The sequence below is a fragment of the Musa acuminata genome, chromosome BXJ3-9 (genome assembly GCF_036884655.1).
Source record: "Musa acuminata AAA Group cultivar baxijiao chromosome BXJ3-9, Cavendish_Baxijiao_AAA, whole genome shotgun sequence".
Taxonomy (NCBI): Eukaryota; Viridiplantae; Streptophyta; class Magnoliopsida; order Zingiberales; family Musaceae; genus Musa; species Musa acuminata.
In genome coordinates, this window is record NC_088357.1 from 11,008,412 (window position 1) to 11,034,773 (window position 26,362).

Consider the following 26,362-nt stretch of genomic DNA (forward strand, 5'->3'; position numbering starts at 1 on the left):
CTCTTTGAGGAACAAAATGAAGTGCCCTATACATAGCAAGATATAAGTAATAAGCTATACGAATTAATGTTAAAACTGTCTTATTCGTTAAGGAGTAAGTCAATAGATCCCAAGATGGGAAAAGGATAAGAATATTATATATTCTTTGAGAACTTTGGACATTCCTTATTCTCGAAAAATTCAACCACGTGTAGTTGACAAAAGAAAAAAGGGTAACAGAGGAACATTAACACCGAGAAGGAAGCATCGAGATAAAAGAAGACTTTATTATATGATAACTAAAGCTGATAGATGTACTATCTTCCAATATGATGTCATAATATAGTAAACAACTCAGATATCTTACTATATATATATATATATATATATATATATATATATATATATATATATATATATATATATATATATATATATATATATATATATATATATATATAAACTTAACGTAAATAGGTTAATTATAGTTGATTAATTAATGGTGACAAACGACGTTAGTTGTGATATGTGTAAAGCAACAATGAAATGCTCTCCAACGTTTGTGGCATAGAGTCATCAGTATTAGTCTCAAAATCATCAAGATCCTATGATTGGTTCCCCCACCTGCTCTTCATAACCCTTAACAATGCCTCCGCCTTGCTCTTCTCCCTTGCGCTCACCCTACTGTTGCTACTAGCCAGAGCTCTCATGGTCGCCTCTACCCCATCCACCCCCCCAACGTCCCCCATTGTTTTGTCTCTACCACTCTTTACTAGGTTTAGCAGCATAGTCACAACTTTTTTCCTCACCTTACTGCTCTCCATAACCATTGGATCTATCACGGCATTGACATCGTCCACCCTTTGAAATGCCTCAACACTCTTGTCATATCCGACCACTTAGGCGATTACAACCATTGTATCCTCTACCACTCCTCTCCACCCATCCTTCACCATCAGCATGAATAGGGGTGGCACGGTGCCCAACTCGATGAGAGTAATACGATTGAGCAAGTAGAGGGCCTTGATTGCACTTTGATGGACTTAGTCGGTGCATCGAGAGCGTTAAGGAGGTCCACGAGAGCAATGATATAGGGCTTTTTTTGATCCAATGATAGAGCGGTATGCTTCAATAGAGCAGAGATCGTAAAAGGTTACAATAACATGATGGGTGGCTATGGGGGATAAGAGGCAAAGGACAATGACAAAGACGTTGAGGATGCCCAGGATGCACATAAGCGGAGATAAAGAGATCGAGGAGAGTAATGACAATGTTCTCTTGGGCCTCCGTCACGGATGAGTGGTGGTGGTGGCCATAGAGGAGGCGGGTGGCAAGGAAGAGCACTCATCTTTATGTCTTGCTTCGATAGGCGACGGATCTCTATGATGGTTTTGGAAGTGGACTTCGATTCTGCAATGACGGAGCGCCGACATAAATGTAGAACAACGAAAAGATCGCTTAGCAATTGTGTTGGCGTCGATGTCAGTGACGCTACTATTCGGCACCACCAACGCCATCCGTCATCACAAACTAAAATATTTAAATTATTTATTTTATTCTATATTTTTATATTTTTTTTGATAAAATTAATATTATTAAAATAAATAAACCTAAATATTTTAGGTACGTAACTATAGAGATGTCGATATAATTTAAAGTGTCAGGATCGTAATATTAAAGGTAGAGGGAATAAATATGGAATTAACCACTATCGACACTTTCTTATATTATCACTAAAAATAGTGAACATGATCTTGTTAATAGTTATATTGTAGTTCGGACTAATATAGTTTGTCTATTCAACAACCTTAGTTACACATTGGAGTGACTAAATTTTGGTGCAATGACCCAACAGACCTCACCAAATTAATAAGTCCTCCTCGAAAGAAAATTGCTAGTGATTAAATTTGCATATAAAGTTGGAGGAACTAAATTTGTTGTATTTTCCTAAGAGGCTAAAATTGTATGCAGTGAACGGAGGACTTGCATTTCTATTAGTTCTCATGCATGATAAAGTCAATGAACAATCATATTATCTTCCCTAAATATGTGAGTAATTTTATATTTATAAAAATTATAATTTCATAACCAATCGAAATATTTGACATAATTTTAGCTTTGAATCTGATTTATTTAGTAAGAAATAACTTATAAAATTCCTAAATTAAAAGGGTATATATGTAAAAGCGTCTTTGGGGGGGGGGGGGGGGGGGCGAAGGAGTACGGAAGCTGGAAAACTAGCAAAAGGGAAAAAGAAAGGGGAGCGAAATATAGACACACCCACCACGGGAAGGTGGGCAGCAGAGGAAGAAGACGTGTTTCCGAGGACAAAAAAAGAAAAACAATAAGAAGATAGATAGATAGATAGATCAGATGTAAAGGAGCGGTGTTGCAGTAGCCCCTTTACTTTCCCGAATCCTCCCAATTATTTCCCCCTCTCTCGGTGTCTCTGTCCCTCTATCGGCCTCTGTTGAAGTGATCAGCACAACTGACTAAGAAGCTCGCCCCCTTTCGACTCAAAGCTGCAGCAGCGATTCCAGTGTCGTTCGGTGCGCCTCCGCCTCTTGCGTCTCTGGATCCGTCGCCATAGTTCGTCCCTTCTGCCTACAGCACCGCGTGTGTTCGCTGAATCCGCCTCTTTGAAACCCTAGATTGGGTGGAGTGATCGGCCAAATTGAGGAGGAGGAGGAGGAATAGAGGGGTGGGGAGGAGAGGGAAGGTGGGTGGGGTGCATTAATTATGAGGGTGCCGTGCTGTTCCGTGTGCCACTCGCGGTATGACGAGGAGGAGAGAGCCCCCCTCCTCCTCCACTGCGGCCACGGCTTCTGCAAGGCCTGCCTGTCCAAGATGTTCGCTGCGTCCGCCGACACCTCCATCTGCTGCCCCCGCTGCCGCCACCCGACCGTCGTCGGCAACAGCGTCCAGGCCCTACGCAAGAACTTTCCTATACTCTCCCTGCTCGCCTCCTCCCCTTCCTCCCCGTCCTTCGATTACGACTTCACCGATGACGATGAAGATGATGGCGGAGGAGGAGGCGACGGCGAGGAGGACAACGAGGAGGACTACTTTGGTTCCGGCGGTCGGTGCAGGAGGACCGGCTTCTCTTCCCATCCCTCGGTGTCGGGTTGCTGCTCTGCCTCCGGCAGCAGGGCTGCCTCCACCTCCGCCATCGATCTTGGGTCTCACCATGACCTCAAGCTGCTCAGGAGGCTCGGAGAGGGCCGGAGGGTGGGGTACGAAGTGTGGTCGGCCTTGCTGTCTATGGGTTCCTCTTTCTCCTCGGGTCAAAATGGTCGGAGGTGCCGGCACCAGGTGGCGGTGAAGCGGGTGGCAATCACGGAGGACATGGATGTGGTGTGGTTGCAGAGCCGGCTGGAGAGCCTGCGCCAAGCCTCCATGTGGTGCAGGAACGTGTGCGCATTTCATGGTGTGAAACGGATGGATGGACACCTTTGCCTCGTTATGGACAAGTTCAACAGCTCCATCCAGTCAGAGATGCAGCAGAACAAAGGCCGTCTTACGTTGGAGCAGATACTCAGGTTCTTATCTTCTTATTATGCTTTGAGTGAACTAATAAAAATGCACATTAACCAAGCACGCATAGAAGTTTCTTTGATGTGTGGATTTAGGGCTCTTATACATCAGCTACGAATAATGTTGATATCTGTACTTAACTAAGATATGGAAAATAAAAAAAAAACGAAACCTATCATCACTAGGGATTGGTGAGAAGGCTTTGAAAGCCTTTTGCTTTCCTAATTCAAATCAGGAATGTATTCAGAAGGTCATTTTATGTTCCTATTTTTACTATGATTGGACTGCCGTTTCCTATTTTCACTATGTAGGCCTCTCACTTTGATTAGTAGTTTTCTGTACCATGCTGGAGTAGACCCAGATCCAACCAAACTGGATTCATATTGGCTGAATCCTTCTAAGCAACATATTGAACGTTGCAACCAATTGTCCCAGTCCGAACCAAGGTGAACGGTCCTATATTTTGTCCTTTTTGATAGCCCATATTGCTGTCTAAGGGTGACCAGACCTTGGCTATGCTCTGGACTGATGGAGGTTATGAGCTCTGATAACACCATAACATTTTCATGTAAAAGGAACCATGTATTATGAACATGAATTTTCATCCTTGAAGATTCTTATAAATTTAACAGATCAGTATGAATGCAATGCACATGCAGCCTAGTTGACAGTCATTTAGTAATACGCTAAACTTTGATCAACAAATGGAAGCACCACAATTAATCATATGTTTTTCCATATCTTCCCTGTAAACCAACACATATTTATTTTGATCATTTGCTATAATACTTAGTTTGAAGTCTCTCGTATCACATTGATGAGTTGTTCGTTTTCGATCTCCCTAGTTGTGACATCCAATTGTTTAGAGGTTGTGGTCTCTCATGCTTATGCCTTTTATTAATTGCAGGTATGGGGCAGATATTGCCCGTGGTGTGGCTGAGCTCCATGCAGCAGGTATTGTTTGTATGAATTTAAAGCCATCAAACCTTCTTTTGGATGCAAGCTGCCGTGCGGTGGTCTCAGATTATGGGCTTCCGGCTATTCTAAAAAGACCTACATGCCGGAAAGCTCGATCTGTTCCTGAGGATTGCCCTTCAAGTTTGCATTCATGCATGGACTGCACAATGCTAAGTCCGCATTACACAGCACCAGAGGCATGGGAGCCATTGAAGAAATCACTAAATATATTTTGGGACGACGCAATTGGTATATCTCCAGAGTCAGATGCTTGGAGTTTTGGATGTACGCTTGTTGAAATGTGTACTGGCTCTGTCCCGTAGGTGGTCTAAACCATTTCCTTTGTTCCTCATTGCATATTTCCCATTAAATGGTGCATTAAGGTGTTTTTATGCAGATGGGCTGGCCTAAGCGCAGAAGAGATCTATCGGGCTGTTGTAAAGGCACGGAAGTTGCCTCCTCAGTATGCCAGCATAGTGGGTGTCGGAATTCCTAGAGAGCTTTGGAAGATGATTGGAGACTGTCTGCAGTTCAAGCCTTCAAAGAGACCAACTTTCCATGCAATGCTAGCAATATTTCTTAGGCATTTGCAAGAAGTTCCTCGGAGTCCTCCTGCTAGTCCGGATAAGTAAATATTAAAACTGCTGATGTTCAATAGTAACAGTTAAATATAACCGTGTACATATAATAAATTATCTCTAGTCTTACAGTTTTGTTGTTATCGTTGCATATTAAATTATCTCTAGTAATTTCCCTCTTGTGATGCTGAAGTCCACTATAAATTGAAGAAATAAGAATGGACCTTATATTAGAAAATAGTAAACAATTTAGAGCATAACATATGACAGTTTGGTTCTGAAAGGTGACTATTAATTACGGACTGAAGCTTAACATTTCCCTCCTTGACTCTCCTCTGCTGAATAGGAATAATTGTTTTGGTCCCTCATTGCATGTTTTTAACTACAACGGTTTAATTCGCATATATTCATGCAGATTCTTCTCTTTACAAAATTATCTTGGCCAGAATTTGCTCAACTTCATTAATACTGGTAACAGACAACTGGATAGTCAATTTTATCACAGCCTTTTTCTGCATTCTTTCTATTGTGATGACCTTTCTTTTTAGCTACCAAATATTTTCAAACAAAAAGGCTTGGTTATGCTGATGACAATGAACTTAGGCTACAGAATACATTTATGAATCACTTGTCCAATGCCATGCAACTGATTCCCTGTGACTTCCCCAGTCCTACGTGAGGATCTTTTATGTTTTTTTTTTCTTCAATTCCCATGTCAGGCGAATTTATTCTCAAAAAGTAATACAAGTTCATTTATATTTATCAAAGTTTTTCATATCCTATCTGCTTCCCACAGTGATTTTGCAAAGGCTACTTCAACAAATACCATGGAACCTTCCCCGACATCTGTTTTGGAGGTTTTCCAGGGTAATCCAAATGATTTGCATCAACTTATATCCGAGGGAAACTTTTCTGGTGTTAGGTATGTCAAAGGTCTTGAGATTCTTCCTATAGTGATTATCAATTTAATATGTTCCTCTGTTGTGAGGATTTACATTTTTCTTTCTTTTGTGATAGTGATCTGCTTGCCAAGGCTGCATCAGAAAAGAACAACTCAGTTGGTTCTCTTTTAGAAGCACAGAATGCAGATGGACATACTGCCCTGCATTTAGCATGTAAGCGGGGTTCTGTTGAGCTTGTGAAAACCATTTTGGCATTCAAAGAAGCTGACGTGGACATCTTAGATAGAGATGGTGACCCTCCGATCGTGTTTGCTTTGGCTGCTGGTTCTCCAGAATGTGTCCGTGCTCTGATTAGTAGATCTGCAAATGTTAGTTGTAGGCTGAAAGAGGGTCTTGGTCCATCTTTAACCCATGTTTGTGCTTTTCATGGCCAACCCGAATGCATGCGGGTAGGTCATATGTCATACTTCAGGGCATGGTCTTTTTGTTTCGTGGACATTTCCTCAATTAAAAAACTCCTTTAAACTTTTGCAGGAATTACTTTTGGCAGGAGCTGATCCAAATGCAGTGGATGATGAGGGTGAATCGGTTTTGCATAGGGCCATTGCAAAAAGATTTACTGATTGTGCTATTGTCATTTTGGAGAATGGAGGCTGTAGATCAATGAGTATTCTGAATGCGCAGAGGAAAACGTAAGAATTTCCAACTGCCTTATTTTTTGAAATGTTCTATTTTTTAAGGCTGAAAGCACTTACCTGTATTTTCTGGACATGCACAACTACTTTTCTTATAATGACTCATGCATTATGTTCAGGTTTATATGTTTAATTTGTTTTTTCAATACTGATTATGTCTTGGTAAAATTGTTGCTAAGCTGATGTTTACATGCTAATATGATTTCCATAAATCCAGCCTGAAAAACATATCAGTGGTTTGTGTCCTTTGCAGATTGATGATAGTGCACTGTGCACCAGATTATGAATCATAAATGGTGTTGTACATTTCTTTATCTGAGTGGTCATATAGAAGCCTTCCCTGCTGGTGCGTATTATTTAATGGAACATGCAACTCATAGTTGATGTAGGACTAGAAATGGAAAGAGTGCTTTGGCTAATTGATGGTAGTGCACCACATTAAAATTTCACCTAAATGGAGCTGCACACTTCTTTATGCAAGTTGTCATTATAGAAGCCCTTCCTAGTACTAGTAGCATGCATTTATTTAAGGGAACATGTAACATATAGTTGTAGGACTAAGAACAGAAGAGTGCTCCATTAACTGTTTGATATGGAACAATATGTGACAACTAGTAGCATGTATCACTTCAGCTTTGGCTGATTTTGGATCTGTAGGTTCTGAGCTTCAATTTTCTGCTAGGGTTCAGGGTTTTAGGGATTTTTTAATTGTGAGTTGGGGTTTTGGAGGATTAGAAGTGAATAGGAGAGAATTTGGGGTTGTTGGGAAAAGATAGTACTCGGTCCTTTTTTGGTTCCTAATATAGTTCTTGGTTTTAACACTAGTTGCCCCTCTCACATGGATGATGAATCACACCAATAGGGGAGATACTTCCTTTTTATAATTTTATTGTAAACCTCAATATCGTTCCTAGTTCGTGGAGAATTGGTCTTTATATAGGGTTACAAATATGCTTTAATAAAATTCATCTATTTGAAGTCTCATGAATAGAGACTTCTAGAACTTTCAGTAATTTTTTACGTACTAGCTTAAGGGTTTTTGCAACCCCATATGCACCTAAAATAGGACTCAAAACTGAGATATCAACTCAAAATATGACAGACATTTTCTAAATAGCAATTGAAATTCAGACCTAAAATTCATTTAAAAAATACTAAAAAACACTTGTCTCAGAGCCTGTTTTAATCGAAAGTCATCTAACGCATATCATGGTTTATCATGAGTTTCTTATATATCAATTGTTGTTGCCTTGAAATAGATTCTTTCTTTTGTTGGCCTTTCACTTTTACTTTCTGTAGAGATGTGGTAGTAGAAGTCGAACTATTTCATCAACATAGGCTGTTGCCTTGTTTTGAGTCATATTGTGGTCAATTTCTTGCTGAGTTTTTATTAAGCTTTCTTTGTTTTTGTTGTTTTCTGTTTCTACATAAAAATTTTAAACCATTCAATATTTTGCAAGTTTTTAAAAGCAATATAAAGTTTTGTTCTGTATTAGCAATATTATACTTTTTGACATGAGATGCTCTTGTTATAAATTGGTTCTTAAAATTTCATGATAAACATAATTTAGGACTTCCTGATGGGGTTTTGTATATATTATCCATAATGGGAGTCATAGCTTTTTTATTGTTGCTCATCTTTTTTATGAATAGACCTTTGCATATGTGCATCGAGACATGGAATGTGGAGGTGGTGAAGAAATGGGTTGAGGTGGCATCACAAGAGGACATAGATGAAGCCATAGACATATCAAGTCCCAATGGAACAGCATTGTGCATGGCTGCAGCTCTTAAGAAAACTCGTGAAAATGGTAATTTCCATTTTATAAACTATATTATGCTGCTTTTCTAGCTTTTCTACTATAATTGAATCTTCTCTATTGGAATCTTAATAATTTAGAAAAGCTTCTTGGTCAACAGAATGGAACACTGTAACAAATGGTGCCAGTAAAGGATGGATGATCTTTGTTTTTGAACTATAGGAATTTAAACTAGATTGCTTCTTGGGGTATATAGGAATTTAAACACAGCAATGTTGTCCATTGCTGAGGACAAGCAGGGGTCAGATGTCTTAAAGTTGTATATTTGCTTACTGGTTTCACGGGCATAATCTTCTACGGAACTGGACTTCTTTCATAAAGTTAGGCATCGAATTTCACTTGTACATCAGTTATGAAAAGAAATTGAGCACTAGCACATGCTGTGACTTGTTGCAACTGGTTGGCGTGGCGCATGCCAGACAACAATGAAGTCAGTAAGTTGCTACACATGCCAGTGGTTCTTCTAGGTCAGCTTGTTTATATATGCCATTTGGTGGCACAACATAGTCAATGGTCTTTGTGGCTGACAGCGAGTAATGGGTGCTATAGACCACACAACTAAATATAAAAGGATTTTTTATACTATCAAAATGAATCATATAATTTATTAAAACAGAGATCCAAATTCTAAATGTTCATAGAGTCTAATACATATGTTTTATGTAAAAGTGGATGCATACAATATCAATGTATCAAAATGAAACATGATTGTCACCAACAATGTTAAATCACATATTTTAATAATAATATTAAAATATCACACATTCATACTGTAGTCTCCCATCATTTTATTATATCACTACCAGAAGAAATTAGATACCATCCATTATATGGAGAAAAAAGAAAGATATGGCAAATGAGAATCAAATGTTATAATCTGTTATGGTGTGGCCTATTCCCTGGGCATAGTCAGGGCTTTTTTGGCCTCAAATCAGACTTCCCAACTGTCAGAAAGGCTCAAATAAGGGCATACATAAACTGGGTTAGTCTTCTGTGGCTTGTTATTGTACAAGGCATCCATTCTGTAGAATTGGGCCCAAAGGAGCTTGATCTAAGTTGGTGTGAGCCTGGTCCAGTTAGGTTTATGAGTGTCTCAGCCAGATGGAACTCCTACATGGATTTAGAGGTCTATATTTCTTTAGAAGGAACTGGACAGTGCAATTATAGTTAGAGTGAGAGTGGATGGAGCAAGGCTTTTGATGCTAGTTCACACCTTGGCTGATGGGCAGCCAGTATAATATGTGATACTGATTGGTAAAAGGAAGTATACTGGGCGTATCAATGGGACAAGCAATAACATATATTAATGGAAATAGAAACAAGGATGCAGACCAGATCTCTTTCCCCTGAAATAGAATCCTTCCTCATTCATCGTCTTCCTTGCTTCGTATCTTATCTCTTTTTTTTCCCTTGCATCACATTGATTGGTGATCAACCAAAAGTAATCAAAGAATTTAGGACTGCTTGCAACCCATAATAGAGGCAATTATTATGATTTTGAAACAATTGAAGGATTCAGTGTAATAGTTGAAGAGGTTTTGGTCTGATTTGGTGATGAATTGAACAAGACATGCCATTACTACAGTTTTGTGCAGTTTTTATGAAACTGGGCGGTCAGCTGCAGACCAAGAACACCTGTTCAGTAAGTATAAGGCTAGGTTCCATTCGCCAACCAGAACCAACCAAGTGGTCCTATTATGTTCTAGAAGTCTTGATCTCTTATGATGCCTTTATGCATTTGGCTGCATCCAAAAAGCCACTTTCTAGTTACTGCTTCAAATGGGTTATTCTTTCACCTCGACCTACTTGGTCACGATGAATGCATTATCAATGATGGTAATGCTCCAAACATCGAGCGTGTTGCCATGTTATCGGAGCATTGCTGATCTGTGACCATTTTACTATAAAATGATGTCAATCTTATTCAGATCCACAGACCATAAGATACAAATTTGATTTTCAAAAGTGAAGGTTAGATCCGTTAAAATTAAAGCTAGGTATATGCACATCTATGCTAGATCTGCATAGATCAAGCCTTGAAACTTGTAGATTTAGGATAGATCTGGATGGATCTAGCCTAAAATCTTGAAAATCCAGGCTTGATCTATATGGATCTATTCTAGATCCTCATGGATAAAGCCTTAAATTTGCGAATATAATGTGGATCTAGTCTAGATTTGTGAAGATAGATCCGTGAGGATGAAGATTTTGTTCTTGTGAATATAGCCAGATCTTGGCTTTATTTTTTTGTGGATCTAGGCTAGATCCACAAGAATGAAGCTTCGATCCCCACAGACCTAGCCTAGATTTGTAAGGTTCCAGGCTTGATATTTGTGGATCAGCCACAAATCGGTTAAGGTAAAGTGTCTAAATACTAACCTAGTTTCATAAAATAACTGATAGCAATAAATCCTAAACTAATTGCAACCATATAGAGAGTGATTATATTAAAACTTAAAAGATTATACTCAAATTTGTCCAATTTTTTGTGAAAATATGGTTCAGAACTTGGGATTGAACCTTCTACTTGTTGAAATTAAGCCACCCCTTGGTGATTGGAGTTTGGGGGAGAAAATGGGTGACATTTGAAAGGGATTGAAAGAGGAAATGAGAGGAAATGAGAATGAAGGGGAAAGTGGCAGGGCTAAAAAGAAGCCATGGATCTCTTTTGGATCCAAGAACCACACGTGAGGTTACGGTCTGGTAATAGTGAAAGAACCAGGTGAAGGACCGGTGTTGGCCTAGTTCATGTGCAGGTTCAGGGGCAGACCAGTGAAAGCCTAGTGATATGTACATGTCTGCTTGGTTTTTTGAACCCTAGATGTGCAATAAAATTACATATTTTTTAAGCTTGGTGAGTGCCTTTTGCTGCTAGCATCTACATTCTCTCATCTTACACCTTCCCATTTCCAAATTTGTCTTTACTTTCTTCTCTTTGTATTTTCCCGTTCTTCTTCTCCTTCTAGCTTGTTGCCAAGGAAACCATCAGATTATTAGATTTTCTATCTGCCATCTTCAGCAGCCACTCAACCAATCAACAAAGCTTAGGCCTTCTGCTGCACAAGATTTTCAGGCAAATTATTGGGTACAATTTTTTTATTGGTTAGTTTTATTAGATAATGTGCTTCAGTTTTATTAGGTTTCTAGAAGGAAGATATTCTTGGACTATATAAATTATGAAACAAAAATATTTTTCTAATGACTAGCATATTGTGGATCAAGAGGCTTTCTGCAGGTTATTATTTTTGGCTAAAATATTGTCGGAGTCTTTATATAAATACAAATTTGCTCTAGTAGTGGGATTCATTATTTTATTTTAATTACTTGTAAATACATGATTGTGGCCTTAGGGACTTAGTGTTGTAGATTTGAATTAAGATGGATTTCTGAGTCATGAAAAATTTACATGAAGAATAAGCCATTATCTACTTGCATTCTGCCATGAACATGTACAGCATATTCAGGTTTAAGTGTATGGTTTATGCTATTTGATAATCATACCCTTTTGGTAATTTGGAATAGGATCCAGATTTACTAGAATTTTTTAAAAAAGGAGCACATTAAAAATTTCTGGAGTTATAATGAGGAATTTGAAGATAAAAAAAATGATTGCTTTGGTGGTAACTTGGAGATAGCATTCGTTGAAGATGAAATGCATTATTGATATTCTTGGCATGTTTGATTGCGGAAGACCTTATTACTATGTATTAGAAGGTAACACGATTATATTCAAAAAAGACATAGAGGGGAAGTAAGACTAAAGACAACTTGATATGGAAAAGAGAGGAAATGTAGACCTTGGTTGGTCTGAGGTTGTTGCCCTTAATAAGCTAAATGGATAGAAATGATCCACTTGGTTGACTTGAACAAGTTGCAATCAGTTTTGTGTTTTTCATTGTCGTTTTTACTGCTGCTATTGCATTAATGTTGCCCTTGTCCTTGTGGAAGCCATACTAAATTTTCTGAAAAATATAATCATCTTCTGGTGGTCAATTGAGCTTGTTTCCCATTAACCAATAAATAATGTACTATCCAAGAAGTTTGGCTGTGTGATTTTGCAGGATGAGCAATTGTCTGTGATGGTAGAAGACGACAAACCAAGGCTGAGGCATGCACAACATTTTAAAAAAAGAGTGCTAGATCCTCTTTTTTATAAAATGGAGTGCAATGACAACAAAGCCACAAAATCCCAACTACTTGGGATCGGCTATGGATCTATTGTTGTCATTGTGCTATGAAAAAAAATCATATCAATTGTTAAGTTAAACATATTTAAATTTTTATTTATAGTTTATAGTAAAGTCTTTTGAAGTTTCCTTCCTCTCGTCTCCTTGTACCACTATTACTACTAATAGTAATTTTTGTTTCACCTCTTTATAAATGAAATACACCCTGAACTATTTATAGTTTCACTACTAACAGTATTTAAATGTCGTACATCTTCAAAATTTGTAATAGTCACCATAAATTGGATGCACTTGATACTTGGCTCCTTGCCTGTATACCAGCATTAGATTAATAATATATTATTTTGATTTTAATACTGTTAATTTTTATTTATTTAAAATTATTGTTATTGTTTTGAATTTTGAGACTTTTTGCTAATGTGATATTATGATTTTGCAAGATTTTCTTAATTTAATATCATATTTTTATTTAAAAACTTATGTTTATTAATTATATTATATATATTTATATTTTAGCATCTTGTTTCGCTCAAGCGATCGCCTAGCGCCTGAGACGTTTTTGGACCTTGGCGCCTAGCGCACCATTCTTATCCTAAGAAGGCTTTTAGGAAGTCTAATTTATAATGCGAGATAAGATCTTTAATCAGTGGAAATCCTTAAGGGAAAACCAAATGTGGGCAATTCTTTTTTGTCTGTATGCCCTTAAGCTTTACTGAAATCTACTTTAAGTTTGTCAATTGGTTATGATAAATAGAAAGTGATATTAATTGAATGGAGAATTTGCTAATAGCGTTCACACTTAATCAGTTTTCTATCTTCTCTATTTTCCTTCTTTTCTTTTGTAACGTCCTGCTTTTAATATATTTAGAAAAACTCCCATTCTGTTCATCCAATGTGATTGATCTAACTTATTTAGCCTTGTCTCAGCATCAAATTTTAGTGTTTATCCCGATATGGATCCTAGTTTCCTTGCTCCAAACTAATTACTAAAACAAGTATTCAGCAGAACTATTGATCTCTGAATAGGTTCTGTCAGCTTTTATATAACTTTTACATAGGTGTCTCAGTTAAACTAGAGTCTCTAATTAATTCAAATTCTAGTTCTATCATCTCCTTTGAAAAGAAATAAATTATTTTATGGCTTAAATTGGAGTTTTAATCATTCAAGACAGCTTGGACTGCATCACCTTTTTTTCGTCGACGTTTCCTAGCTTTCTGACATAGAGGTGAAGAAGGTCAAGTCTAAGGCCTTAATAATCAATGATGCACAAGGCTTAATTTGAATGAAAGGTTGTGGTGGATATTCTAGTACAAAGAAAGGAGATCATAGTTTTTCCTTTCAGGAGTAGGCAGGGTAAGCTATCGATTAGTATGACAGTCCTTTCTATTGTCAACTTCTGTATGCTAGAAAGTTTTTGACTTAATTTTATGACACTAATAATTTGGTTTCTTAGTCTCTCACTCTAGCTTTGGCAGCCTCTAACATCATGTGGCTGAGGCTATGATCCGTCTGTCTGTGGAAGTTTGGCCCTATGGAACACCAAATGCACAGGAAAAAGTTTGAGTTTTCTTCCCTTGTCAAGACTTGATAGATATTTTATCCATTATATTTGACACACTGCTTTTCTTATCTGTGTTCTTTTTTCTAAAACAATATGTTTATGTATGTTCTTGTATGAACTTAATTCTTATTTCTCTTTAAACGCATTTAATTGTCCTATTTAGAATGTTGTGTTTCTTCTGGAAATGTAAGAGAACCATAAATATTTTTCGTTTGCATTCTTTCTCTTAGATGCTCTTCGTACTGATCAGCTTTGTTTCATGTTAGGAATGCACTAAAACTTTTTTTTATATAAGAATTAGTGTGAGCTTTGAGATGCTTGTGTCATATTAACATTAATTAACTGGTTGGGAACCTTTTGACAGAGGGTCGGGAACTGGTTAGAATATTGCTCACTGCCGGTGCAGATCCCACAGCCCAAGATGAAATGCACTTCCGGACAGCTTTGCATACAGCAGCGATGATAAATGATGCAGAGTTAGTGAAGGTAACATAGGCCTATCCATAGTTTTAAATTTGATTAATGTTAACTAAATAATAGTTACACATTTTACATTTGTTGCTTTTAGTGTTTCTTGGATAAAAAAAAAGGTTTCTTGGATCAATACTAATATTTAGTGCCCTGTTATTACTTATGGCTAGATAATTCTGGAAGCTGGGATTGATGTGAACATAAGAAATGCCCAAAATACAATACCCCTCCATGTTGCACTAAATAGAGGTGCAAATTCATGTGTTGGTTTGCTTCTAGCTGCTGGAGCAAACTGTAATTTGCAGGTATTATGACTACTTCCTAGTTTAGTTTATAATGAAGTTACTTCCTGTATAAGTTTTCAAATATGCTGTTTATATCTGAGCACTTCATTTTGCAAGTAAAAGATTTACTTCCAATATCTCAACATCTTCGTAGAAGCTTTGTGGACAAGTTTTCCTATAGTTAATAAATTTCTTTGACAGCATAATTTTGACACTGTTCAGCATCTCAAAAATTGTCTTTTGCATATGTTACAATGATTCTGACTAGATGATGTTCTTCTATTTCCTTTTCATCTTTAGACAATTTTGATGAGTCAAAAGTTCAGAAATGAACAGTTTAAGGAGTCTCAGTTCACCAAGTTTGATGGTTTCAATTGTTTTTTAGTGCTTCGGTTGAAAAAGAACAGAAAAATGGCAAAGATGAGATAAAGGTAAGGTATTTGTGAAATGGCTCATCAGACAAGTGATCTGGATACAAGTGAATTGAGTATCATATTCTGAAATATATAAGAGAAACTGCTTTCACCAATTAGGTTGCTCTTCCCAGCCGTGGCAAATGGTCTGGGTTAAAAAAATAGTGAATATTGATGCCAGACAAACTTTTGCCACCATTGTCTCCCAAGGGGAGCAATGTTGAAGTCACAACTCTTTTAGATTGAATTCAAATAAATTATGGTTTATGTTTTAGAGTATACAATTAAGGTTTCAAGTTTCAAGAATTTAAGTACCCTCCCTTATGAGTAGATTACTTGTCTTTCTAAAACATGCATAACATAGAATCCTTCTTTCATCAGACATTTGAGAAAATGGTGGAGAGAATAAAATTGACCAAGGCAACTCTGGATCCATGGGAATGGAATTTTCTTTCTATTCATCTTGTCCATAATCAAATTCTTCAGTAATAGGTTACTTTACAATTTTGCGCAAGTATTTAGTTTTGATTGTGTCATCTAATATATTTGTGGGTGAGAAGGATAAACTGCAATGCAAAAAGTTGTTCGAGATGTCTGTAATTTGGGTTGGACCTACCCTTACATGCTTTAGAATTATCATAGTTACATTTTGTGGCATCTATCGTTGAAATTTGTTTGTACTAATATACTAATCTGGCTGAAATTCATCAGGATGATGATGGTGACAATGCCTTCCATATTGCAGCTGATGCAGCAAAAATGATACGTGAAAATCTCAACTGGATTGTTGTAATGCTGCAGTACCCATCTCCCGATGTTGATGTGCGAAACCACAGGCAAGGGCTGACCCTGTAACTTAGTTGAATCCTCTTGCTGTTTTATGGTCAGATTAATGCCTTGTTCTTGTGGTTCTCGTATAAATTGTTTCAGCAAAAGAAGCATAGAACTTGTTGACTCACTTGTTTTCTGCATTGCCTACTTGATTATATGATCAGTTTGTTATTATCTTACTTTAGGGCCCTTAGTCGTTGTTCGATCCTCATAAATCAATAATCTTTTAAGTAATTATGCTTCCATTATCTTGGCGTAAAGGTTGATACAATATCATTTTAGCTTTAATTTTCAGCAAATAAGTACTTTCTTATTTTGAGTGGAAAGGTCCAAACCAAAAAGAACATTCTGGTTTGTACTGTTGATACAGGGGCTGGACATTGCGTGATTTTCTTGAGGGCCTGCCTCGAGAATGGATCTCTGAAGCATTGGTGGAAGCACTCCTGGACAAAGGAGTTCATCTCTCTCCAACCATGTATGGTGAAAGTTCTTGGTCTTTTAAATTCTGTGACTAGATATATTTCCATGTATGTCAGAATAAATTATTTGTATATATTCTAACAATCATAATTGAATGCTTTATTTAATTGTACCTGTAATGTTTAATTGATATCTGATACCATTTTAACAGATATCAAGTTGGGGACTGGGTGAAATTCAAAAGAAGTGTTGAGAATCCAACATATGGTTGGCAGGGTGCAAATCACAAAAGCATTGGTTTTGTCCAGACTCTCCTGAATAGTGACAGTTTGGTTGTATCCTTCTGCACTGGAGAAGCACATGTTTTGACAAACGAGGTTATTAAGGTGATTCCGTTAGACAGAGGACAGCATGTGAAGCTAAAGCCTGATGTTAAAGAACCAAGGTACATCTGAATATTCTAGGCATCAATTTTGACTTGACTTATCGATGTTGCCATATAATTCTGCATGAGAATTTGAACTGAGTTGACTTTATGGATTAAAATTCTCGGTTTCAATACCAATATTAGTTCGGTTTGGGGTGTCCTATTGATACTTGGTATGAGTCGGTACCTGCTGGTATGGTCCAGATCAGGCACAAAGCAAGATGAGGAACTGGAGGCGGTGGAGGAGGAAGAGGAAGAGGAAGAGGAAGAGGAGGCATACCCATAGGAGGAAGTGTTTATGTTGCAGCAAGAAGGAGAAGATGAGAGACTAACAAAGAGAATGAAGATGGGTATTGGTACCACGTAAAGCAAGACAGACTAACAAAGAGAAGAAGAAAAGCAAGACAGTCGTGATATTTGTAAAAAAAAAAAAATTAAGATGGGTATTTGTACCATGTGGTAGACTTATTGTTCGCCATAGGTCTGCTTACTGCATGCAAGTCCAACATGGTGAGTTTACCAGGTGGCTTAGTCCTTCCCGGACCAAAGTAGGCAAAATCTTTCGGCTCATATCTTGGTTGGTTGCTAGACCGTTAAATACTGGCTTCTACCAATCAGTTTGGGAAGTATTTTAACCATGGTTTACTCTTGAGATTTCAACTCTTTTTTAATTCTTTTTATCCACATTAACTTTGTTAACTTTAACTATTCTGGGTCAGGTGATTCAGTAAAACTTTGCTAATGTTGAGTCAGCCAAACAAGGTCAAGGACTGTAGTTGTATATGTTTGATGTTACAAACACAATCAAGTTTAATGAGTTCATCTTCTTTTTTTATCAGCTAACTGATGAAATACATAGCAGAAATGAATGCTTCAATTCAGGGTTTGCTGTACTTATGCATACCGTCCAATAGGGGTGGTACATATTGGTTCGATAGGATACTGATACACAGACCACCATCTACCGGGCTGTATCGGTCACTTAACCTCGTATCGGGCGATACAGGGTCTGTACCAGGTGATGACGATCGAAATCTGATCGTTACCAATCTGTACCAATCGGTAATGGTCGGATTTCGATCGTTACCGATCAAGGGTTGAGATTGTCCTATTTCAAACGGTTAATTTGATCGTTTGAGACTTAGAAAAGGGTTTTTTAAACCCTTTCCTCACTATTTCGACTCATTTCATTCTTTCAATCTCTTATACTCAAACTCTTTCACTCATATCTCTCTTTTATTCTTATATTTTTACTCTTCTAAACTCATCAAAGCTACAATTTGTAGATTGGATCAAATTTAGGAGGCTAATTTGGGAGGATTAAGAGGAAAAATACTCTAATCAAGAGGCTAATTTGAGGGTGGTGCATGGACCGAGGAGCAGAATTTTACACATGCCACTCAAGATTCAGATCATGGAACTCGACGAGGTACTGATCAAGTTTATGCTTGAAAGGGAAAGGAGAGGCCAGTGGATGATTTTTAATAGATACGCTAGAGCCTTCATGACGTAGATATAGAGCGAAGCTCATCATATTCACAGTCGTCGTATTATGGAGAATCTTTACGGCCAATAATAATATGGTGATAGTTGGTCATACTCAGTGATTTAAAAAGCACTAGGCGCCAAGGTCCAAAAACGCCCGAGGCGTTAGGCGCTCGCCTGAGCGAAACGAGACGTTAAAATATTAAAATATATAATATAATTAATAAATATAATTATTTAATAGTATTAAAATCAAAATAATATATCATTAATCTAATAAATACAAATACATTACTGTTACTAGTATACAGTATATTGCTAACAGTATTCAGTATACTGTTAACAGTATACAGTATACTATTAACAGTATACTTTCGAAAGAGAAGGAAGAGGAGTGTAAGGGAAGATCGAGGGTGCAGCGACAGCGGTAAAAGTGAGCAGCAGCGGCGACAGCGGCAACGGGAGCGGGAGCGGCGATAGCAGCAGTGGGAGCGACGACAGCGGCAGTGGCAGCGAGCAGCGACGAGCAGCAGGAGTGTGAGCAGTGACAGCGGTGAGCAGCGGGAGCAGGAGCGGCAACAGTTGCAGCGGCGGTAGCGTGAACGCGAGCAGGGTTAGGGTTGGGCAGCGATAGCTGATATCAGTGCTTTAGTTGGTTCGATTGAACCAACTAAAGCACCGGAGACCGAACCAAACCTAAAATGCTGGTTCGGTCACGTGGTTTAACCCAGGCGCTCGCCCGAAGCGCCCGACGCCTGGGCTCAGGCGAGCGCCCAGGCGGCGCCTCTTTGAAGCGCGTCGCCTGGAAGTGATGCGAGGCCCTCGGGCCTCGCCTCGCCCGAGCGCCTATTGAAATCATTGGTCATACTTTTTCGAGCAACAGTATGATGATCGATCTGACGATACGGAGCAACATATCACTAGCGAGAGTAAAAGTTATGACATTCTCTATGCTCCACACTAATACATGTCACATTCATCGTTGCCTTAAGACCCGCCTCGGACACATATAGTTCATGAAGATCAGACTATGACCATCACTACATTGATACACCAATGACATACGATGTATCAATACACTGTCGTGGGACCAATTTCAGGATTGGGTCCGACAAACATATCACATTGATATACTGATACATAGGATGAAGGATCTCGATCCACCACCTATGGAGTCTCGTTTTTTTTTGTAGAACTAGGTTCATCCATTGATTGATTATTGAATTCATTTGAATCTTAAAATTTAAGTTGTATAAAAAATAATATATTAATTCAAATAATTTTTTATAGATAATTTAATATTAATGAAAGGATGATTTAGAGTGTATCACAAAGTTACTTTTCAAAGCCCGAAAATATGTGGCATTATTCTTTCCTAATTTACATTATTTTTGCTAAAATTGTATTAAATTTATACTTATGTCTAACTTAAAAATCCTAATATAATTTTTCTCTATTTTCTAAGTATTTTTGGAGGGTTTTTTTTTATGATTTTGAGTGTACCATCGGTATGCCTCGGTATGTACCATACCAAAAAGGGCTTGATACACCGGTATGAACTGAAATTGTAATCCTTGCTTCAATTAATGTATATAAAATAGCATTAGCGGACATGTAAACCAAGCATCAATGTTCTTGAATTAGTTGATATTTCTAGATGTTGCTATTTGGTCAATTAGCCCAACAGCATTCTAACTCTTTAGTGTTAATGTGTTGTTGATTTTCATTGGCACAGCTGATTTTTACTTTGAGGTGAGGGAGCGGCAATGCCAGATTATCATTCTTATGGTGGTGCAGTTATTTATAAGGGTGCATGTAGATAATTTGGATTAACTTTTTGAGCAACTGGGTTATGTAAAATTCCTTAAATCCCACATGAATGCTATGAATGCATAGCTTATGCATGAATTTGATCAGTTTTTTCAAGGTCTAGCTTGTCAACTAGGCAAATTTACTTGGATTGGAATTTGTCCTGGTCAACAAGAATGACTGATCCATCTTGAGTTTCCTTGTTCATGTCAGTCTTAATTCGAACCAAAGACACCTAAGAACACCCCTAATCATCCAAGAGGGAGGAGGAAGGGAAGTGGACCATGTTTTTTACCTCTTTTTGAATCCCATTAGGGGCTGGCCATCCATAGGACAAAAAAAGCTAGGGCCATCATCCCTAAGGCAGGTACCACATGCCTCATGGGTACCTGACCAGTTCATGAATTCAGTAAGGGATTGCCAGGGGTAGGCAGAATACTAAACAAATAATGAGGGAGCACACCATAGTTATAATTTCAAGTCTTTATTAGGTTAGATCAAGTCAAAGCTTTCTTGATTTGTAAAATACATTACTTCGGTCCCTTGGGCAATTCATTGAAGTGATAATAAATCTTTCTATTTCCTTAATCTTTTTATTTTTTTTATCTCTTTTATATTTGTCTCCCTCCCTTTTCTCCTCCTCTAAATTTTCTTTTGGAGGTTGTATTATTTTCCCTCAGAATATGATTATGCTTGATAGGAGGTGACACATCCAGTCACACATTTAAATCAACAACAGTTTAATTATGTAATACTACCCATGTTATTTTAATTTTTAAGTAAAATTCTATATGTAATAGGACATGCTACTAAATTAGTCTTTATGCTCATGATGATATTTTAGTGGAATGTGATTGTATATTTATTTTTTAGTTTTACTTGTGCTTTGTGCAAATCTTTATATTTCTCGTTTCCCATCATTTTTTCATTTTATTGAATTTAAGTATTTGGGCTTTTATGTCTCCAAAATTAGCTAAGAAAAAGGGTGATTACTGCCCATCGCTCCTGCCAATACACGGTTTGAAGGATGTGCAACTGGATCATGTTATTCCTAAAAGCCATGGTGGTGACCTATATTGACCTATATGTCCACGATCACCTCTTAGAAGCACCATATTTTTGTCTGTTGCTTTTGGCGCAAGCTGGCTCTTGACCATGTCTCATATTTTGTTAGAACACAGGTTTTATAAAAAGTAACAACACAAGGAGAGAGATGATAGAAGAAAAGATTGGAGAAAACCAAAAACTTCCGCTAGTGTCTGGACTTCCAACACAAACTCTAGTTATGGAACATGACAATTCAATGTTATATGAATCGTTCCTCTTCTTACCAACTCCATATTCTAAACCAAAACACATAATGTAATAAATATTTAATTTGTGTCCTATTTTATTATAAATTGGAACAGATTGAAGGCATCATTTGGCATTTTATTGTTTACACTTCTCAAATTGTGTTAGTTTTTATGGTTTTTGTGTTGTGGATCCAATCGTGATCCACCTGCCAGTAGTTGGACAAATATGGTCTCGTGGTACAGACCATTGTATCGCCCTGTATTTTTTGATATTAATGGGAGCAGAAATACTAGAGAAATATAACCTTGGTGACTTGCAATCAATTGAAGTCTTTAATCTTCACTTGAGGACATAAGTTGTATTGGAGATAAGAGGCAAGAGCTAGAATTCTTGTTCTTTATGTTATCTTCCTCTCTTGTTCTTTAACTTCAGATGAAGGCAGCAGTGACACTGCGATTATCTAACTGAGCCCAAAAGGCACTTTTTATTAATAACCTGTTCTAGTCTTCAGAAATCAAACCTAGCCAGGCCGACTATAAACTTAAAAAGAACTGGATAGTCTAGAGCTTAAATTGGGTCATCTCTCAGTATGAGATGATCCATGGGCTATAGAAAATAATTGGCTTTCAGCTATAGAAAGGGTCACACAACAATTATATAGCACTTTGGATGTCTTGCACCACTTTTGTTATCTCACTTGATTGCAATAAATGATATCTTCATAAAAAAAAATTTTCTATTGAATGATTGAAGATAATCAATACTTCTAAAATGTTCTCTGCCTATTTCATCTTTTGATATTGCTATAGTTTCACTTGATATGGTAGTCTTACTCTTGTCTAGTCTAATATCCTTATTTTCTCATGTTTGCTACCATAGAAGTTTTGGATTAATCCCTATTAATCTCTTTAATTAAAAGAATATCATTAACAAACATTTTCCTCGATGAAAGTTTATTCTGAGTATGCCTAGTTAGTTCATTGTGAAAAAATAAAGTGATAGAACTAAAGCTTTTGGTAAAACCTGCAGTGATATAGAACTTACTGAGATGCTCAACTTTATATCTATCTTTTGTCACCTCAGTATAACTACTAGACACCCCTTTCTTTTGAAAAATCCAACACACGATATTTCTGGGACCTTTATCATACTGTTTTCTAAGTTAATAAAAGACTGTACAAACCCCATAGTAGAATTCGTAGAGTTTTATATTTTCATAATCAGACAATTTTGTTGGTTATTAGCTAACTAATGCAACCCTGTTTTCTGTGTTGGTTATATTCTGGTAATTGGCCATAATTCTTTAGATACTGCTTTCAGTCCTTATTCAATGTGTTTTAATTTGGTGTAGAATCACTTTGTTGCCATCAATATTGATTGTATTTCCCTATATTAGGTTTTTTTTTGTTTTTAGGATGTACTGGCATACCGTGTTGGTATGCCAGTATGGACCAAACCTGTATTGGTCCGGGCATGGGCCGATATGGATCTAGGACGAGAAATCCTTTTTCTTCATGATGTTGGTTTTTCTCTCAAGCTGAGTTCATTAATAGTTGCTATTTATTGTTCCTTCTACAGATTTGGATGGCGTGGTCAATCACGAGATAGCATTGGGACTGTACTGTGTGTTGATGATGATGGTATCTTAAGGGTTGGTTTTCCTGGAGCATCCAGGGGATGGAGAGCTGATCCTGCTGAAATGGAAAGAGTTGAAGAATTTAAGGTTGGTGACTGGGTCCGCGTTCGCCCCTCATTAACAGCTTCTATTCATGGCATGGAAGCTGTAACTCCTGGAAGCATTGGGATTGTGTATTCCATCAGACCTGATAGTAGCCTTTTGCTAGGTCTTTGCTATTTGGCTACTCCATGGCACTGTGAACCTGAGGAAGTTGAACCTGTTGAACCTTTCAGGGTAAGTGAGATACATGGTTGTTAGATAATATATGATTTTCAGTTTTTTTTCTTTGTTACTACACTTTTTTTGTCCTTTTTTGAAATATATTTTATTCACATTCTCTACTTTAACGTTTTCAGATTGGTGACCAAGTATGCGTAAAGAGATCTGTTGCAGAGCCTAGATATGCTTGGGGTGGTGAGACACATCATAGTGTGGGAAAAATAATTGAGATAGAGACTGATGGTCTGCTCATAATTGATATTCCAAATCGATCAACCCATTGGCAAGCTGATCCTTCTGATATGGAAAGGGTCGAGAACTTTAAGGTACTTTTCTCTATAAATTTGATCCTCAAAAAAGGCATTGGCAAATATCATATCTGAAATTCCAAATCCTTGAAACAAATGTGGTGTGCAGGTTGGTGACTGGGTCAGAGTTAAAGCTTCAGTACCATCTCCCAAGTATGGATGGGAAGATGTCACACGAAACAGTATTGGGATAATCCATAGTCTAGAAGATGATGGCGATATGGGTGTTGCCTTGTGCTTCAGAAGTAAACCTTTCAGCTGCTCAGTGGCGGATATGGAGAAGGTGCAGCCCTTTGAAGTAGGAGAAAAGATTCATTTGATGCCATCCATATCTCAGCCACGACTAGGATGGTCAAATGAAACTGCAGCAACTGTTGGGGCAATAACAAGAATAGATATGGATGGAACTTTGAACGTGAGACATTTATCTATCTGCTAACAATAGTGTTCTTGTGTTAGATTCAGCATAATTATTTTTTTCTCTATTTCCTCCACAAATTATTGTTTAATGCAGATTAAGGTTGCTGGTAGAAGTAGCTTGTGGAAAGTTGCCCCAGGAGATGCCGAGAGACTTACAGGCTTTGCAGTAGGAGATTGGGTGCGTTTGAAGCCAAGTCTTGGTTCTAGACCCACCTATGACTGGAACAGCATTGGGAAAGAAAGTGTAGCTGTTGTTCATAGCATACAAGACTCTGGATACTTGGAGTTGGCTGGGTGTTTCAGGAAGGGGAAATGGATTACTCATTGCATGGACGTTGAGAAAGTCCCATGTCTGAAAATAGGGAACTACGTCCGGTTTCGTGCTGTAATTGTTGAACCAAGATGGGGCTGGAGAGATGCTCGGCCTGATTCTAGAGGCATCATAACTGGTGTGCATGCAGATGGAGAAGTCAGGGTGTCCTTTTTTGGCATTCCAGGGCTGTGGAAAGGAGACCCTGCAGACCTTGAGAAGGAGGAAGTGTATGAGGTTGGTGATTGGGTCAGGCTTAAAGATGTATCAGGTTGTTGGAAGTCCCTGAAACCTGGAAGCATCGGTGTAGTGCATGGAATAGGGTATGAACAAGATATGTGGGATGGAACCGTTCATGTTGCGTTTTGCGGTGAGCAGGAGAGGTGGGTGGGACCTGCTGCGCACCTTGAGGCGGTAGACAGGCTTGATGTGGGGCACCGGGTGAAAATAAAGAAATGTGTGAAGCAGCCACGATTTGGTTGGTCCACCCACAGCCATGCTAGCATTGGGACTATATCTTCTGTAGATGCAGACGGGAAGCTAAGAATATATACACCAGCAGGATCTAAAGCTTGGATGATTGACCCAGCCGAGGTGGACAGATTGGAGGAAGAGAAAGTGCAAGTTGGTGATTGGGTCAAAGTGAGGGAAGCTATTCTGACCCCAACATACCAGTGGGGAGATGTGACACATGCCAGTATAGGAGTGGTGCACAGGGCAGAGGATGGGGAGTTGAGAATTGCTTTCTGTTTCAGAGAGAGACTATGGGTATGCAAAGAGTGGGAGGTGGAAAAGGTGAGAGCATTCAGAGTAGGTGACAGGATAAGAATAAAACCGGGTCTGGTGATGCCAAGGTGGGGATGGGGAATGGAGACATCTGCTAGCAAGGGTGAGATCATGGGCATAGATGCTAACGGGAAGCTGAGGATCAGGTTCAAGTGGAGGGATGGAAGATTGTGGATAGGGGATCCAGCTGATGTTGTTCTTGATGACATCTCAACCTAGTCCTGTGCTATTGATAACTGCTGCTTGTAGTAGGGGTTTCAGCAATTCTTTCTCTTTATTCTTTCCTCATTCCACTTCTTTTGGCCTGCCGCCGGTAAAGTATCTAAGCTATTATAAGTTGGATCTCAAGCTGGTTATATGAGATTGCATAACAAGTGTCAGCTCTAGAGACAAATTTCTTAATGCAACCAGGACATAAAGCAGCATTTTCTTGGTGAGGAATGTAGTAGTCAGTTTCTCCTCCTAGTTTGTATCCATATAAACTATGGACGTACTACTGTCATTGTGTTAGTCTTTGATGCTGGTGTACAGATTCTCATATCTGACAGGTGCTTGAGAAAATTGTTGTCGTCGTTGTTGCTCTTGAAATGTCGATGATTTTTAGTTTCTACCATTCTCTCTGTGAAGCTCTGTGAGCACATACATAATTTCTACCCGAAAAGGAAGAAAAAAAAGCAAGTGTGGCCGCTTGATCGATACTTGAACGAAGGGCTGCTTATGTGGATTGAAGGGGGTCCGATGGAGCTGTTTTGTGAATGCAGGTTGCCACGGAAGTAGTCTTGGGCTAAAGGATTCATCTTTGGTTCATGACTACTTTTGACTTTATTAGATTCTGTTGACCTATCACACAAAAGCATGGAGCACGAAGTCACATTTAATTTGGATTTGCAATCGAAAAGACAAAGCAACGCAAGGTCAATTATTATTTTTTATTTTTTATTTTCGTTGATAAAATTAATATAGTTAGGATAAATGAATTTAGATATTTTAC

At 38.1% G+C, this 26,362-nt stretch overlaps 1 protein-coding gene across 1 annotated transcript; it reads left to right on the top strand.

The window, feature by feature from the left end:
• Positions 1-2,259: 2,259 nt before the first annotated feature.
• LOC103998068 (E3 ubiquitin-protein ligase KEG) lies at positions 2,260-25,984 on the top strand. Its single transcript, XM_009419448.3, has 16 exons — positions 2,260-3,518; positions 4,421-4,789; positions 4,868-5,098; positions 5,845-5,970; positions 6,066-6,399; positions 6,485-6,642; positions 8,299-8,456; positions 14,579-14,700; positions 14,856-14,990; positions 16,094-16,218; positions 16,584-16,688; positions 16,845-17,078; positions 23,229-23,562; positions 23,685-23,873; positions 23,965-24,270; positions 24,370-25,984. Exons 1-16 carry the CDS (start codon positions 2,719-2,721, stop codon positions 25,588-25,590), a joined length of 4,947 nt encoding a protein of 1,648 aa, XP_009417723.2. The 5' UTR covers positions 2,260-2,718; the 3' UTR covers positions 25,591-25,984.
• The last annotated feature ends 378 nt before the right edge of the window (positions 25,985-26,362 follow it).

Bases quoted from the DNA above. Each gene is read 5' to 3' on its own strand.
- LOC103998068 (XM_009419448.3), top strand. From the start codon at position 2,719: ATGAGGGTGCCGTGCTGTTCCGTGTGCCACTCGCGGTATGACGAGGAG. The intron at 16,219-16,583 runs GCAAGGGCTGAC...CTGTTGATACAG, and splicing joins GTTGATGTGCGAAACCACAG to GGGCTGGACATTGCGTGATT. The intron at 23,563-23,684 runs GTAAGTGAGATA...TAACGTTTTCAG, and splicing joins AACCTGTTGAACCTTTCAGG to ATTGGTGACCAAGTATGCGT.